Source organism: Bufo bufo, chromosome 4 (assembly GCF_905171765.1).
Source record: "Bufo bufo chromosome 4, aBufBuf1.1, whole genome shotgun sequence".
Lineage (NCBI taxonomy): Eukaryota > Metazoa > Chordata > Amphibia > Anura > Bufonidae > Bufo > Bufo bufo.
In genome coordinates this window covers 277,979,879-277,997,500 of record NC_053392.1, presented here as the reverse complement: position 1 = coordinate 277,997,500, position 17,622 = coordinate 277,979,879, and the positions used below count along the sequence as shown (strand labels likewise).

Sequence of the window (17,622 nt, the reverse complement as noted above, 5' to 3'; positions counted from 1 at the left end):
ACCTGTACCCCACCTCTCGGTCCTTGCTCCCAGACTTGTGGGCTATCTTCACTGGATTTTCGGTCCCCATTATCAACTTCTGCATGGACAGGGTCACGTCTACTGCTGCAGTCAAAGACCTCAATAGTGACGTCTCCCCAAGTGACATGTCACTGGAAGTTGGTTATTGACTACTACCCTTGCGGAAATTGACAGATGGGACCAGGAGTCCAGTGGAGCCAGAATGGAGAAGCAGAGTTCATGTGAGCATTGATTAGCTACAGCAGGTACCTGTGGAGAAAATTTTATATACCGGATTTTTTTCCCCCTATAAGATGCACCGACCCATAAGACGCACCTAGGTTTTAGAGGAGGACAATGGGAATTTTTTTTTTTTCAGTAGACCTCAGATCAGACCTCAGCTGACAGCCCTAATCAGACCCCAAATGTTAATAAGACCCTCAATCAGACCTCAGATCACCCCCAAGCCTCATGTAAGCAGACCCCAGCCTCATGTATGCAGCCCCCAAGCCTCATGTATGCACTCTGCAGCCCCCAGCCTCATGTATGCAGCCCCCAGCATCAGATCAGAGGCTCATTAGTATTCACCCCATTTTTTTTCTCCTGTGTGTGTGTGTGTGTGTGTGTGTGTGTGTTTTTTAATTTTTATTTGTTATAGATTTCTATTATTTGCTTAAGGCTACCTGCACACTACCATATGCAGTTGGCAAACTGTGGATCCACAAAATATGGCTACAGGCTGTGTGCATGTCGTATTTTTGATGGGCCCAATTGTAGAAATGCCAATTCTTGTCCGCCAAACGGAGAAAAATAGAACATGTTCTATAATTTACGGGATGGACACACAGATGCGGACAGCACATTTTTTATTTATTTTTTTGAAGCCCCATAGAAATGAATGGGTCTGTGTGTGAAAAAATGTGAATTGGACCTGGATGAAAAAAAACTGTTGTGTAAATGAGGCCTAAATAGTTTTGTTATTTTTATTTTTATTCCATCTTCCATAGATTGTCTAGTAGAGATCCTTGTGAAAAACCTAGAATTTTTTTAATAAAATATTTTGATATAGGCTATTCTACTGAAGTACAATGTTTTTAACAGTTATATTTATTTTTCTTTCATTTAGCTTTTTATTCCATTATCCTGTTCTGCGTATTTTTGTGGATACCATTTGTGTATTTTTACTATGAAGAAAAGGATGACGACACGACCCGCTGTTCAGTAAGTTTCTGCCTTTTTTTGTTTCTTTTTTATTTCTTTTTTTGCTTTTTTTCTTATTCTGAATGGGCTTCCTGATCACTACAGTTTGTTCCTCTGCTTTAGTACATCCAGAAGGATATGTCATAGTTAAAAAAAATAAAAAAAAACACTGCCTCTCAGAATGAGAATATTTTGAGCTACATATGTCATCAGTCTCTTTCTTGATCATTGTAGGTAAAATACATTAAGCTTGGAGTTCAGTCTTTTCAGAGCACAGTGGTAGTGAACTCTGTCAACTGTGATAAGTGTGCAGTCTACATGGGTGCTACCACAAAGGTTCCTGTGCACTGAAATGGCTTTTGAAAATGATGAGAATTCTAAGCACAAAATATATTAACAATTTTCATGACTTGTTTCTATGCAGATATTGACTATTCCCTTAAAGGAGTTGTCTGGCCTATGGGCCTAAAACGTGGCCGGTATCAAAAGACCAGACAACCTCTTTTAAAGGGAACATGTCACCATTAAAAGGAAGTGTAAACTGCAGGCAGCAGGTTATAGAGCATATAGGGAGCTTTCTTACATTTAGAAGTAGCGGAGGATCCATAACTTATGTCTCTTTTTTTTTTTTTTTTAAAGTTACATGTGGGGTGTTTTAGCTGTAGTTTTCACAGTTTTGGGGGGCATGACATTTTGATAAATTTTTATTCCATGTTTTGAGGCAGCATGTAACAAAGCAGTCTTGAAATTGGCATGTGTATATATATTTTTTTCCAGTGTCTATGACAAGTCAACTTTACCATGTGTGTTGATATGATTGTGGTGAATCTGGGCCTGGGACAAGCTGTTGCTTTCATTATTTTCAATATATTTTTTTAAATAATTTTATGGTATTTTTATTGGAAGGGGGGGGGGGGGTGTAATATGTAGGATGAGCAAAAAGTGCAATTTTGTTACTGCTTTAAATTTATTTTTGTTCACCATGTATGATAATGTGTTAGGTTTTTTAGTATGGGTCATGGGGATACCAAATACGTGTTGGGTTGTTGTTTGTTCGACAATTCAATACTTTTATTTTTAATTATTTCAAAATCTTTATTAGGCTAGATGCACACGACCGTATGTGTTTTGCGGTCTGCAAAAAAAAAAAAACAATGACGTCCGTATGGCATCCATTTTTTTTTTTTTGCGGGACTACGAAACGGAGCAATGGATGCAGACAACACAAGAAGTGCTGTCCGCATGTTTTGCGACCCCATTGAAGTGAATGGGTCCGCACCCGAGCCGCAGAAAATGCGGCTCAGATGCGGAACCAAACCACGTTTGTGTGCATGTAGCCTTAGTCCCACAAGACGACTTTTACCTGCGATCCTTTCATTGCTTGCATAATACACTACACTACTTATATAGTGTTGTGTATTATGCCTACCTGCTGGATTTTATGCTTGCCTGACAGGCCCTTCTATTCTTATTTACATGCCAGCAGACCTAGGGGCAGTTGCTAGGCTTCTGAATGCCATAGCAACCTAGCTGGTCAAGGTTTGGCGATGGACTGACAGAGGGAGTATGATCGCTCTGTCTAACTGCTTAAAGGGATTCTGTCATCAGAATTTAGGCCTATAACCTAAACATATGGCTAGGTCCCTACTAATACACTGAATCCTAAAGTGACCTTATCAAATGCGCCTGTGGCTCTATAATCATATAAAACAGGTTTATATAACCTGTCACTCACGTCACAAATGTGTCCAAGGGGATATCTCATGATGCAGGGTGCCCGGCTGCAGCCATCTCGTTTTGGTGCCCAGCGCCGCCTTCTGAATTGAAATCGCCGCCCTCCCTTTCATTAGAGCCGCCTACCTCAGTTCATTGCCGCCTCTCTAACGTCCGCTCTCCTCAGCCAGATCCCGCGCGTGCGCACTAGGTATAACCTAGCTGTAGGAGGTTGGATGGCTGTAATAGGGCAGTCAAGGCAGGTTCGAGCGAAGTGCGCTGGCCGGCGCATGCGCACTTCGCTTAACAAGGCTGTTGCCAGGAGTCCGCACGGGCGCATCAGGTTATACCTAGTGCGCACGCGCGGGATCTGGCTGAGGAGAGCGGACGTTAGAGAGGCGGCGATGAACTGAGGTAGGCGCCTCTAATGAAAGGGAGGGCGGCGATTTCAATTCAGAAGGCGGCGCTGGGCACCAAAATGAGATGGCTGCAGCCGGGCACCCTGCATCATGAGATGTCCCCTTGGACACATTTGTAACGTGAGTGACAGGTTATATAAACCTGTTTTATATGATTATAGAGCCACAGGCGCATTTGATAAAGTCACTTTAGGATTCAGTGTATTAGTAGGGACCTCGCCATATGTTTAGGTTATAGGCCTAAATTCTGATGACAGAATCCCTTTAAATGACTTGGTTGATATTTACTGTGGCATCTAAAGGGTTAAGCTGTGTGCATGCGTACAGCTCTTGTGTCTGCACCATCATTGAGATGTACATTTATAGCATAGTGTGGGAAGGACCTGCTTACCATGATGTAAATGTGTGGCAAGAGCTTAAAAGGGTTCCCCTCACAGGGGAAAAGACTGCAATTAAGAAATTAGAAGATCCAGAGCTGGGCTCTGTTTACCTGGCTGTAGGCGGTAACGTCGGAGGCCACTGATTGACTGCAGCTGTCATGTTTTTGTCAATGTGATGTCACCGTGATGTCCTATTCGGTGCTGGAGCGAAGTACAAATATGGCGCCCGCAGCGGACATCATGGCTGGCGGGTCTCCACTGTTTTAAACAGCAGAGACCAGCGACTAATGACTGCGACGGGCAATACTGCCAGTCGTGGTCATTAAAGCCTTTAGATGCCATGATCAAGTGAGATCACGGCATCTAAAGGGTTAAAAACCCGGACACTCGCGATTCCGCCCTTCTTACCGGCATCCTCTGCTGTCAATGAGGATGCCGGTAATTAATTTCACTGCACTGTGTCTCGCTGAAAAGACCCAGGGCATTTAAGCTGCAATTCTTATTTTGGCCAGCAGGCCAACATAAGACATTAGCAATTTTGAACTAGCAAGGAAAAATAAATAGTTCTATGTGTCAAAGTCGCAAACTAAGCAGCAGTCCTGGGAATAGGAGTCGATCCAACCTCCTTATCACATGCAATCAATAAACCAGAGTCCATGTCCACGCTTCAAAGGAGATATAGTTTAGAAACGCCTTGTTAAAGGAAAGCGCAGTTTAAATCTTATCCCACGCTGAAACTTCCCTACAGGCACACGCCACACTGCCGACCAAAACTTCACAGGACAGCGGTAACCCTTCAAAAGATCAGCAACATAGTGCAGTACTCGTGAATATGTCAAAGAATAAAGGCTTTATTATACTCACAACAGCACCGCTAGAAATCAGCATATAAAATCATCTGAAATATCGCTGCCCGACCCGGGTTTCGCCCAAATGCTTCGACCCGGCGAAACCCGGGTCGGGCAGCGATATTTCAGATGATTTTATATGCTGATTTCTAGCGGTGCTGTTGTGAGTATAATAAAGCCTTTATTCTTTGACATATTCACGAGTACTGCACTATGTTGCTGATCTTTTGAAGGGTTACCGCTGTCCTGTGAAGTTTTGGTCGGCAGTGTGGCGTGTGCCTGTGGGGAAGTTTCAGCGTGGGATAAGATTTAAACTGCGCTTTCCTTTAACAAGGCGTTTCCAAACTATATCTCCTTTGAAGCGCGGACCTGGACTCTGGTTTATTGATTTTGAACTAGGGATGTTCCGATACCAGTATCTGTATTGAGACCGATACCGGACATTTGCACGAGTACTTGTACTCGTGCAAATGTCGCCGATACCTGATGGCCATGCAGCTGCGGGTCCCGTGTCCCAGATGATCAGCGGTGGGGGCGGCAGAGGGTCCCGTGTCGGCTTCCGTACGGCGCCGCTCCCATTCGATGAGCGGGGGACGGCAGCGTGTCCCAGCTGATTGCCGTGGGGGCGGGACTTCTGTGCGGCGGCTCCAAAGTCCCATGCGGTTGCCTAGCACTGGGAGGAAGTTAAAGCCACTTCCTCACAGTACTCTGGTACATCCGCATGAGAAGGATTACAGCAGGCCAGGTGGGTATGGTGCATGAAATGGAGGAGAAATTCAGTTAATTTCTCTCCATTTCATGTTCAAACAGTGAATATAAAATAAGGTGGGGGGGGAATGGGCATATAATAGTGATTCCCAACCAATGGCTGTCCGGGCATGCTGGGAGTTGTAGTTTTTCAACAGCTGGAGACACGCTGGTTGGGAAACACTGTTATAGGCCCATTTATTAATTTATTAACCCTTGTACAAAGGAAAAGTAAAGCAGTTGTCCATAGCAACCAAATTCCAGCTTTAATTTTTTTCATTGCTCCGCTATTTCTTTGTACAAGGTTTGATAAATCTCCCCTATGACTAAATTAAATTGAAATTTGCTGTAAAAACATTACCACACCATAATTGGTATTGGTAATTGGTATCGGTGAGTACTTAAATAAAAGTATCGGTACTCGTACTCTGTCTTAAAAAAAAAATGGTATCGGGACATCCCTATTTTGAACAATTGATGGATCAAAAAAATACATGATTGTTCAGAATAAAAATAAAAAAATTATTTTGTAAGCTCAAATATGAGCTTCATAATCCTAAAAAAGTAAAAAAAAACAAAAAACAAAACAAAAAATAATTAAATATGTCACCCTCTTTCCGTAGAATTTTTTTTTTATGCATTAATAACAAAAAATATAAACATCATGGGTATCACCGCGACCGGAAACGCCCGTACTATTAAAATAAAAATATTTTTCCGATACGGCAAATGTTGTAACGGAAAAAAGGGTCAAAATGGCCAATTTGCCATTTTTCCATTGCTTCTCTTACCCAAAAAAAGTAATATAATGTGATCAAAAAGTCACACACACTCCAAAATGGTATCAATAAAAACTACAGATATAACTATGAAAAGTTTTTTATTTTTTTCTCAAAGTTAAAATTTTATTTTTACACTATTTAGCTATAAAAACCTATACATATGGGGTATTGTTGTAATCGTACTGACCCAGAGAATGAAGGGCACAGGTCAGTTTTGCTGCAAATGGAACTCCGTCGGAACAAAATCTCTAAATCGGTGGCGGAATTGTGCTCTTTTTTCCAATTCCACCCCATTTGGAATGTTTTTTCCCGCTCCTCACTACATTGTATGCAATATTAAATGGTGGCATTAGAAAGTACAACTTATCCCGCAAAAAAATGAGCCCTCATATAGCTATCTGAACAGAAAAATAAAAAAGTTATGGCTCAAAGAAGATGGGGAAGAAAAATGAAAACGAAAAAACCTCTGGTATCCTAAGGGTTTAAACAATTCTTTCTGTATTTGTGTTACAAGGATGAGCAATAATAGAGATTCTTGCCTTGTGGTTCAATTGAAATTCCACAAGATGTTAGTCCATTAGCCCTATTAGTACATTTACAAAATTAGTGACGGCCGCATTCTTTACATCTATGTTATGATTCTCGTTAACCTAAAATAGTCATTAGATTGATATGTTGGCATTTCTTCCCTGTTTGTTCATCAGTGAAAGATGCTAGAGCCAAGCTTGTGTTGTCAGTCATTTGTGTCAGATGATTTCAGACAGTGCTTTACATGAACCTCTCCGCAGAATGCCATTATGGCGTGCTGAATCAGCATAATTGCAGAATAATGATCATAGGGGAGGCTTGTGCTCGCTATGCTTTAATGAAAATTGTCAATTCTGTGGTGTTAATGCTTCAGTAATAATTGATAAACTGTTAAGTCAACATTGTGCATCCACTGATAAAGTAAATCCTTTTCTAAAGTGTAAGAACACGTAATGCAGAGCTTTTCTAATAATTTGACTATAAAGGATATACGGAGTGCATAAAATGCACTAATTGTATTGATTGGGATTAAGCTTGTGCAACACTGTGACTGCTTAGAATTGCTGCCCCGCTTCCCCAAAAACACGTTATACTGGGTGCACTTTCGTACACCCTTAGGGCTGGTTCTCATGAGCGAGTCCATTGCGGGAATCTCACTGTGTGTGTAAGGCCTCATGCACACGACTGTTGTGTGTTTTGCGGTTTGCTAGATGCGGATCCGTAAAACACAGATGGCGTCCGTGTGCATTTCGAAATATGCGTAACGGCGCAGACAGCCATTAATATAACTGCCTATTCTTGTCCGCTAAATGGACAAGAATAGGACAGGTTATATATATTTTTTTTTGTTTTTGCGGACCACGCAACGGAGCAACGGATGCGGACAGCACACGGAGTGCTGTCCGCATCTTTTTTGCGGCCCCATTGAAGTGAATGGGTCCGCAAAAGTGCGGCTCGGATGCAGATCAGAAGAACGTTTGTCTGCATGAGGCCTAAGCATCATCCTCCGTTCTGGGCTTGCAGGAGCGCACAGCATTATCAAGATTTATAATGTTATGTGCCTCCGCCTGACCTTACCTCTACAGGATCATGCTGACATAAAGCTGTCACTATAATTCTGTGAAAGTAAGGTCAGGCAGAGACACACAGCATTATAAATCATGATAATGCCCTGCACTCCTGCAAGTCCAGAACGGAGTATCATGCTTATTGCTTACACACGGAGTGTGATTCCCACAAAGGACTCGTTTGTGTGAAACAGCCCTTATACTGTAGCTATCAGGTGGAGGTAAACCCAATCTTATATGTATAGCTTGCGTACCCGTCTTACCAGAGGACCCTAAAATAGCACATTTTATAGATAATTTGGAAATAAATGCATAAAACAATTCTGAATTTTACAATTCTCCAAATACGGTCTAGCAAAAAAAAAAATACAATGTGTACAATAGATCAGTTTGTACCGTCAGAAAACCTCTGTTAAGACAAAAGAAGAAAGTCTGAGTTAATTGAGTTTAATGGAGCATCTTATTTATAACATGTTAATGATAATGACATTATCTACAAATATTATATATATATATTATATAATTATATTCTCTCTGTAAATATTCCTCTTTATTCCTATATTCCTCTTTAATGTGCGGCATAATTGATCCCCCAATTCGGCCATGTAGAGTCAGGCCACCTGTCGAAAATCCTTGTATTATAGCAAGGTTACCACATGTTAATGGGTTTTTCTAGCACAAGAGCGCAAGTACACTTCATGAGGACACCCTCAAGGCTTGGCTGAAGTAAAATGAAACCGTAAGATGGATTATAAATTCCGAATACAATTAGACAAAATTCAAAGTATGTGAAATCATAAGGGACTTGCAAAGATTATGACACTGGCCAGCACTGTACATTGCATGGACCTCTAAATTTAAGGGTGACTTTTAAGTAAAAAATAAAAAAAAATCACCATGAAACTAGCCTTTTTTAAAGTAAAACTATATGTAATAAAAAATATTATTATAATATTTTTTATTTTTTTTATAAAGGGGTTGGGCACTTTTTGGCTACTTGTAAGTAGGGTTGTTTCGATACCAATATTTGGATTTAGTTTCGATACCATAAAGTATTGCGATACTCGATACCTTTCGATACCACGCAAAAATAAAACACAAAAAAGCCTTTTGATTATTTAAACGTAAAACATTTATTGAATTAAACAAAAACCTGCCCCAGATATCAGATTATCAGAGTTCGATATTGAATTTGACAATGTAACAATGCTCATGAGGAGCCTTCACCTCTCCTGCCAGACTCCTCTTTAGGCCTCATGCACACGACCGTTGTGTGCATCAGTGGCCGTTGTGCCGTTTTCCGTTTTTTTTTTTTCGCGGACCCATTGACTTTCAATGGGTCCGTGGATAAATCGGAAAATGCACCGTTTTGCAGCCGCATCCGTGATCCGTGTTTCCTGTCCGTCAAAAAAATATGACCTGTCCTATTTTTTTTGACGGACAACGGTTCACGGACCCATTCAAGTCAATGGGTCCGTGAAAGAACACGGATGCACACAAGATTGGCATCCGCGCCCGTGATCCTTGGCCGTAGGTTACTTTCATACAGACTGATCCGAAGAGCCGTCTGCATAAAAGCTTTTTCAGAGATGAGTTTTCACTTCGTGAAAACTCAGAACCAACAGTATATTCTAACACAGAGGCGTTCCCATTGTGATGGGGACGCTTCTAGTTAGAATATACTACGAACTGTGTACATGACTGCCCCCTGCTGCCTGGCAGCACCCGAGGGGTTAATTGTGCATATCATAGCCCCCTATAAGAGATCAGGGGCTGCCAGGCAGCAGGGGGCAGACCCCCCTCCCTCCCCAGTTTGAATATCATTGGTGGCACACTGGCCACCAATGAAATTACAATAGAGGGGGGCCGACGGAGGCCGCACACTGGCCACCAATGATATTACAATAGAGGGGGCGGGGGGGGCGCACACTGGCCACCAATGATATTCAAACTGGGGAGGGAGGGGGGTCGGTCCCCTCCTGCCTGGCAGCCCCTGATCTCTTACAGGGGCTATGATACGCACAATTAACCCCTTCAGGTGTTGCACCTGAAGGGTTAATTGTGCTGATCACAGCCCCCTGTAAAAGATCGGGTGCTGCCAGGCAGCAGGGGGCAGTCATGTACACAGTTAGTAGTATATTCTAACTAGAAGAGTCCCCATCACTATGGGAACGCCTCTGTGTTAGAATATACTGTCGGATCTGAGTTTCACGATCTAACTCAAATCCGATGGTATATTCTAACATAGAGGCGTTCCCATGGTGATGGGGACGCTTCAAGTTAAAATATACCATCGGATTGGAGAAAACTCCGATCCTATGGTATATTAACTCCTGACTTTACATTGAAAGTCAATGGGGTACGGATCCGTTTGAAATTGCACCATATTGTGTCAACGTCAAACAGATCCGTCCCCATTGACTTGCATTGTAATTCAGGACGGATCCGTTTGGCTCCGCACGGCCAGGCAAACACCAAAAGGACTTTTTTTTTCATGTCCGTGGATCCTCCAAAAATCAAGGAAGACTCAGGGACGAAAAAACGGTCACGGACCAACGGAACCCCGTTTTGCGGACCGTGAAAAAATACGGTTGTGCGCATGAGGCCTTAGGCAAATAACTCTGGAGCATTTATTCTATGTTTTACAAACTCAACCCCAACATTAACCCCATGCTGCCCATTATGTGAGATGGTACACTACTTTGGGGTCACTTACTATTAATGTAAGGCACATGGGGTCCAGTCCAAATGTGCTTAGCCTGACATTAAAAATAAGTGACCCCCATCATGTTTAAAACATGGCAGTGGCAAGATTGGGGTTAATGAGTTATATTAACCCGAATCTCTCTGGCTGCCTGATACAAATGTTTTTTGCCTGCCTTTATTTTGAGGCAGGCTAATCACTCTAGACTTGCACTGTGCGGGTGTGGGGTACCTTATATGCTGGCTGTTCAGGGCACTGACTCTGGGGTTGGGGCTCGGGCTGACAGTGAGCTGTGCACTCAGGAGGAGGAGGATTCTGCCACTGCTGCCGTTCGCTGAGCTCACTAACTCAGCCGGCACAGCGGTAACTTTATTACTTCACCGTCCCTTCTCCTGCTTTCATTAATAGCCAAACTTTCATTGGCGCACTGTGGAAGTGGTGTGGGCAGCTTCAGAGCCAGCTCACTTCATTGGTCTAACAGCGGCTGCATCATAGGAGGGAGGGATTCCCTCCCTCTGTCCCTCCCTCCTTCTCCACTGTCTGCCGAGCGCGGCACACGCCATATTGTCATATAAGAGGAGCGCAGTCTAGCGCAGTATAGTACCGAAAAAACAAACATCCCGATACTGAATCGATACTGGCATAAAAGTATCGATTGGGTATCGAAAGTTTGATACCCGAAACAACCCTACTTGTAACCAGTATATAGGTAAGATGACTATATGGCACTTAGTAGAAATATAATCTTTGTTGATATTCTGTGATGTTTGCTATATTTCATAAGCCATGGCCCCTTGTTACACAAATCTTCCGTTCTGGCTGCATGGGGGTCCTGTCCATAAGATGGCCACTGATGGAGGCTCATGTGACCAGACACATCCCTTAAGCCCCAATCATACACACTGCAGCTGCACTAATCCTTGGGATAGATAATCGGCATCTGATCGGTGGGTATCCTACGTCACTGTTCTGCGGGAAACAGCGAGATGGCCGATGCGCTACTGTGAGCGCTGCTGCCTTCTCAAACAGCTGATCGGCACGGATTTCGGGTGTCAGACCCCCACCAATCAGATGCTGATCATTAGTAATAAAAAGTACAGAACCCATTTAATTCTGTATTTAATGCTCTAGTGCTAGTGGTGCTTGGTCAATGATCACACAGCCAAGGTGAAGCACCCTTTGAGGTTCTGTGGCAGGGTACATGTTGGTTGGCATCTCCCCTTGCTGCCTAGCAGGCAGCAGCTCTGTGAAGGTAACCATCATAAAGATGCTAGATAGCCTCCTGTGGTATGTCATTTCAAACTCTCTTAACTTTGACCTGTAGTTCAGCCAAGGTTGTTTGCTACAGTGTATGGGAGATCTGTTGCCCCATTCAGTCCCAGACCATCTTGATGGGGGAGAGATCTGGTGATCAAACTCGCCAGGCGAGCTGCTTGATAGCTAGTCTTCTCTAACCCTCTGGCAAACTTTGATGTCGCCCTCATTAGTACCAAGACAGAACCTGCTTTCATCACCAACATTGTTTGCCATTTCTGGGCGCTTCAGAGTTAGCAGGAGGGCTGGAGAGTGCCTACTGCCATCATGTACAGTATGTTGCAAAGACTCACAGAACCAACACGAGTTGTCATGGTGTGGAGCGCCATTAGTTACCATGGCCGTTCCCACTTGATGATGTAGAGGGAACATTGACCAGCCTTCTATTTGTCCAGGGCATCATGCAACCAGTCATACTGCCTTCTTCCGCCACACACTACTCTTGCTACACAATGTGCTCTTCAGGTTATCCAGCAGCAACACTGGCCAGCTTGATTGCCAAATTTCTGCCCATAAAAAAAGGCTAGTTTCACATGTATGGAGACTTTTGGTGAAAAGTTGCTTTCTGCCCACTCTCAATGTCATCTGTGACTTGAGAAGGCTAGATCAAGCTTAGTTACATCAGCGGATGCTTCTTTTCGTACTTGTTAGCTTATCAATATAGACGTAGGCCCACATTTGTTACTGTATTTGGGCCGTCTTTTCTTGCATTTTACACCAAAACAGTTACTTCGCTGCCATACAATGTATTTGATTCACTTCAGTTTGTAAAAGTAGATTTCTTACATGCCACTTTAAAAAAATAATAATTGCATAAAAATTACTGAAATTACTGTACAAGTTTGAAAAAAAAACTCCCATCCCTACTCCAAACAAACCCTGCTATTTAAAAAAAAAAAAAAGGGAGAAAAAAAAATTACGATGCAGCATAATCAGTCTGGTAAAATACATGTAAGTTATAATTGTGTATGCACGTCTATGTTTTAGCTTCTATGTTTAGCTTTTATTTAGGACTTTGCCTGTTAACATTGGAGCAAGGTATTAAAAACCTGGACAATCAAATTTATGTAAATATAAGAGATATTAGTGGTATCCTTGGAAATTAGAAAAATATAAAATTTACAAAAAAGGACCCTTGAAACATCAATTTTATTAGGATTAAATTAAAATCCCCTTATAAACCCACAGAAAATAGGTAGTTGTTATGGGCAAAAAAATGGCCCAACAAATTTAGTACATATAGTGTCCAAATGAAGGCAAGTATAATGACAAAAATTCATAAAAGGAAAGGGACAGGGTTATTGGACAGTGTGAATAGGAAACAAAGAGCGGGGAGCACTTTCCTTGTAGAGGCCCTAGCTAAACCTCAGCCCAGGGACAACCCCTAATAGTGGGGTCTCCCTGTCTTCGTGCCTGTCCTACAAGATCCTGGAATGCCCTGAATGGTTTGGATTATTAATAACATCCTGACGCTTTTCCCCCCCGATGGGTTCCTCAGGGGGTCAGTAAGAGTCAAAAAATAGTCCCATTTACATTGATAATATATTTAATATGGTAAGATGAACACAAAATGTGACAGGTTAGGCAGACTTGGTAATGGGTACCAGATACATCACATGTTCCTGATGGGCTTTTGGGAGAGGATACAACCTACAAATAAAAAGACAAATATATGTGCCCATGAGGAGAAACCAGGTAACAACAGAATCGCAATATGCACCATAGAAGGTCTAACTCGCATGTGAAGTACCCCATCAGTCGCCAGACTGCCTCAGGTAGGGTGCTCGATGCAGCAGTGAGGCATATTATTTAGGGGGGATATTAATAGGATGCCGGAGCACGCCTCACACATACCGGAAGGAGCACTTCCGGTCGGTGGAACGCACGCCGCGCCTTTACTTCCAGTGTCGTGGAATGCATGTGTCACTTCTGGTTTGGTGAAACGCATGTGTTCAAGCGTGTACCCAGAAGGGGGCATGTGTGAGAGGTTGTATGTTGATCTCTGCCCTAAAGCGTTGCATATATGGTAAAAAGTCAAAATGGGACCATGTATGGGAATATAGGCATTCTCAAAAGAACACACAGCCCTACAGGGGTAAAAAAGCCGCCCTACACGGGTAAAAAAGCAGATGATAGCCATAATGAAATGTGGTTTAAGTTTTTAACAGATGATGATGATGCATACAAAAATAGATAAACCAATCCGCAATTGATGGCTATACATCCCTCATGCCGTCCCTACCCCCCTATTTTTGATGTCCTCCAAACCCCATTGGATGGACATTCGTGAAACTGACAAGTTGTCCAGACTGTTAACCAGATAAGAACAGTCAGGTTAAGAAACTAAGTGACAATAAAGATCACACTTAAGAATTTATATTCAAATGCTTTCCGCATTTATGACCAGTTGGGGCTGTCAAAAATATTGGAAGAAGAGGTCTACCAGAGAAAAAGAAAAGTTAGATTTATTTGAGTGAACTGCATATAATAGACTCATCGTTGCTAGATAAAACAGGTGAAGGTCAATCTCTCATTGAGACCAGAGGGTGATTGAGATTTACATCTGTATATCCACTCTGCCTCCTTCTGGAAAATTCTCCTATCCCAATCTCCCTTTCTAGGAGAGGAAGGGACCAACTCCAGAACAGAGAACCTCAAGACTCGGGGGTTACCTGCATGGTGCTCAATCACGTGATTGGTAATGGGCGGGATGTTTTTCTTGTGTATATCATTGATATGCTCGCATACCATTTTCCTCAGCTCCCTAAAGGTCTTTCCGATATAATCCTTTAGGGCAAGGACACTGGCAGATGTAGACCACGCCTTTTGCTTTTACAGTTGACAAAATTGTGGATAGAAAGTTTTATTAGTAGCAGAACACGTATCTGTTTTTCATACGTAGATAAAATCACACGCTTTGCATATCCCACATCTAAAAATGCCCAGAGGTTGACGGTCAAGCGAAGTGCCAGGTACAGCCGGAGGTATATAATGGCTATGTACCAGGCGATCCCTGAGGCTCCTACCCCTACGGTATGTTACACTGGGGTAAGGAGAGATGTTCTGTGCCACATCAGGATCCATCCATAGGATGGGCCAATATTTATTCAGGATCGCTTTGACCTCCGCATTCGCCACGTCAAAAGTGGAGATGAGACTGGTTAGTGTCTGTTCTCCCTCCAATGGTCTTTTTGGGGTAAGTAGAATTTCCCTTTCCGTGGCTAGTGCATGTTGGAAAGCTTGTCTAAGGGTAGCCTTAGGATATCACCTGTCAATCTATTATATAATTTTCTCGATTCCAGATGGAATTCATTAGTACTAGAACAGTTTCTGCGCCCCCACAAGTACTGGCCTCTCGGGATACCCCTTTTCTCAGAAACTGGATGATGACTATCCCAATGTAAATTGCATTGGTTGCCGTTGGTTTCCTGAACATAGTGGTGGTGAGTCTTTCCCCTCGTTTATAGAACTTAACGTCCAAAAAAGTGATACATTCCGTCTATACTTCATATGTGAATTTAAGGCCTACCTCATTAATATTTAAAGTATCGACAAACTTGATGAAATCTTCCTCGTTACCATTCCAGAGCAAAAATACATAATCGATGTACCTTGACCAAAAAGCTATTTTCTCGTTCCACCATATGTTGTAGTCAGGAAAAACTGTATTATCCTCCCACCAGTCCAGGAAGAGGTTGGCGTACGTGGGTGCACAGGGGCACCCCATTGCCATCCCCCTGAGCTGGAGGTAGAAATGCATATTGAAGAGGAACTAAATGATGTTTGAGAATAAATTCGAGAAGTGTCATGACAAGATGGTTGTGGGCATTCTAGTATGTCCCACTTGTGCGTAAGTAATACGCTACCGCTATGAGTCCCTTTTCATGGGGACTGCTACTATACAGGGATTCTACATTGATACTGGCGAGTAGGCAGGAGGGATCAATGACCAGCATCTCTACTTTGTTCAAGTCCATTGTATCCCTAGTGTATGACGCAAGAGACAGGACAAACTGTCTCAGAACCTGATCTAAATATAGCCCACAGTTCTGTGTCAGGGAGTTGACGCCTGATACTATTGGGCGACCCTTCAAGGGATGTGTCCCTTTATGGACTTTGGGAAGTCCATAGAATCTGGCGATTTAAGGTGTATTAGGTAGCATGAAGTTGTATTCTCTGCCTCACTTATGACCTTTTTCTCCAGTCCAGATTTCAAAATGACCTGGAGTTCCACCAAAAATATATTGGTGAGGTCACCTGATAACACCTGATAGCCCTCTTTATTCTTAAGACGGTCCAAACACATTTTACGGTAATTATCATGATCCATGATGACAAGGTTCCCGCCCTTATCCGACGGTTTAATATTAATGGATCTATCACTTTCTAGTGTTCTCAAAGCCTCTAGTTCGATTGCGTTCAAGTTTCTACGCTGTGTGGATGTAACTTTCAATTGCTCAAGCTCAGAATTCACCAGTTGTTAGATGGAGGGGGCATTTTGATGCTCTTTGGGCTTAGCTTAGTGAAGGGGCCCTTACCTGTATTTCATGAGCCTTCCTCCCAAAGTTCCAGTTCACTTTCATTTATCCCCAGCTTTTCATAGAACTATTTTAGTGTTATTCAAATACTTTTTCCATCTTAATTTTCTACAAAAGAGGTTAAGATCCTTAACCCACGTAAATCCTTTAAAGTCCGTGGTAGGGACAAAAGACAATCCTTTCTTTAAGACCGAAGTCTCTATTTCATTTAGGTTACGTGAGGAAATGTTGATTACCTGCAAATCCTCATTTCTCCCCGGTGTTCTCCTCACTTGTTTCTGTCTCGTAACTGGTACGGAGCTTGACATTGTGCTAAAAAAGATGTAGTTGTATTGACTGAACATGCTGCTGAAGAGGAGGACGAAGAAGAGGTACCCTGATGTCCACTACCATTAGGGGTTGTCCTTGCGCTGAGGTTTACCTAGGGCCTCTACAGGGAAAGTGCTCCCCGCTCTTTGTTTCCTATTCACACTGTCCAATAACCCTGTCCCTTTCCTTTTATGAATTTTTGCCATTATACTTGCCATCTTTTGGACACTATATGTACTAAATTTGTTGGGCTTTTTTTTTGCCCCTAGCAACTATCTATTTTCTGTGGGTTTATAAGGGGATTTTAATTTAATCCTAATAAAATTGATATAAAAAAATCTGGCTGCCAGTTTTCCATTCATACATTATATGTTAAATTTTGGGTCCTTTATAGCTGTTGTCTGTTTATCAATTCACCTTTTATGTGATATTATTTTGTAGTCATTTTTCGGATGATCAATACCCTTCAGAGAATTATCTTCTTTGAAAACGTATTAATGCCGTAACATGTACACCTCTCTAAATGTAAAACACAGTCAAATTATTAGAGAGAATTGCTAAGGTTAAAGAAACCTTTTGAGCTGAATAATCTGAGTCTACTGAGAAATATTATACATTAAGAGAATCGAAAGCGCTAGGAATAAACGTAAGACATTCCTGAATATAAAATGAGGCCAAGGTTAAAAGAAGTATCTGTAGTTTCTAAGGAGGATCGGAAGGTGGTATAAAACTATGAATGGTTCCAAGTTTGAGGCTTTTAACTTAGCGTAGGTTTTGAAGAGAAATGTTACAGAAATGTTAAGAGGTGTGTGATTATCCTGCAACAGAATGGTTCCCAGTCCTATAATAATTAGAAGAAGTGGAAGGATAGGAGAAAGGCCAAAAATGGTAAAGCTAATAAAATGATTTTATGATCACACCAGTCAAAAAATAAAAATCAGTCCTTTGGCCAAAGTCATGAAGCCATGCATGCTCCCAAAGTTTTTTCACCTGAATGGCGCAATTACAGAGATCCCTTCTGTTCCTTACTAGGCCGCGGCCGCAGCCTGAGCTGTGATAACAGCAGAGCAGGA

The 17,622-nt window shown here is 42.3% G+C and overlaps 1 protein-coding gene across 1 annotated transcript in view; it reads left to right on the top strand.

The window, feature by feature from the left end:
- Window positions 1-17,622, top strand: part of LMBRD1 (LMBR1 domain containing 1) — a 263,866-nt gene that overhangs the window by 93,287 nt on the left and 152,957 nt on the right. Inside the window, exon 4 of the mRNA XM_040428628.1 lies at window positions 1,127-1,221. Coding sequence (XP_040284562.1) covers window positions 1,127-1,221 — 95 coding nt within the window. The remainder of the gene's footprint in view (window positions 1-1,126; window positions 1,222-17,622) is intronic.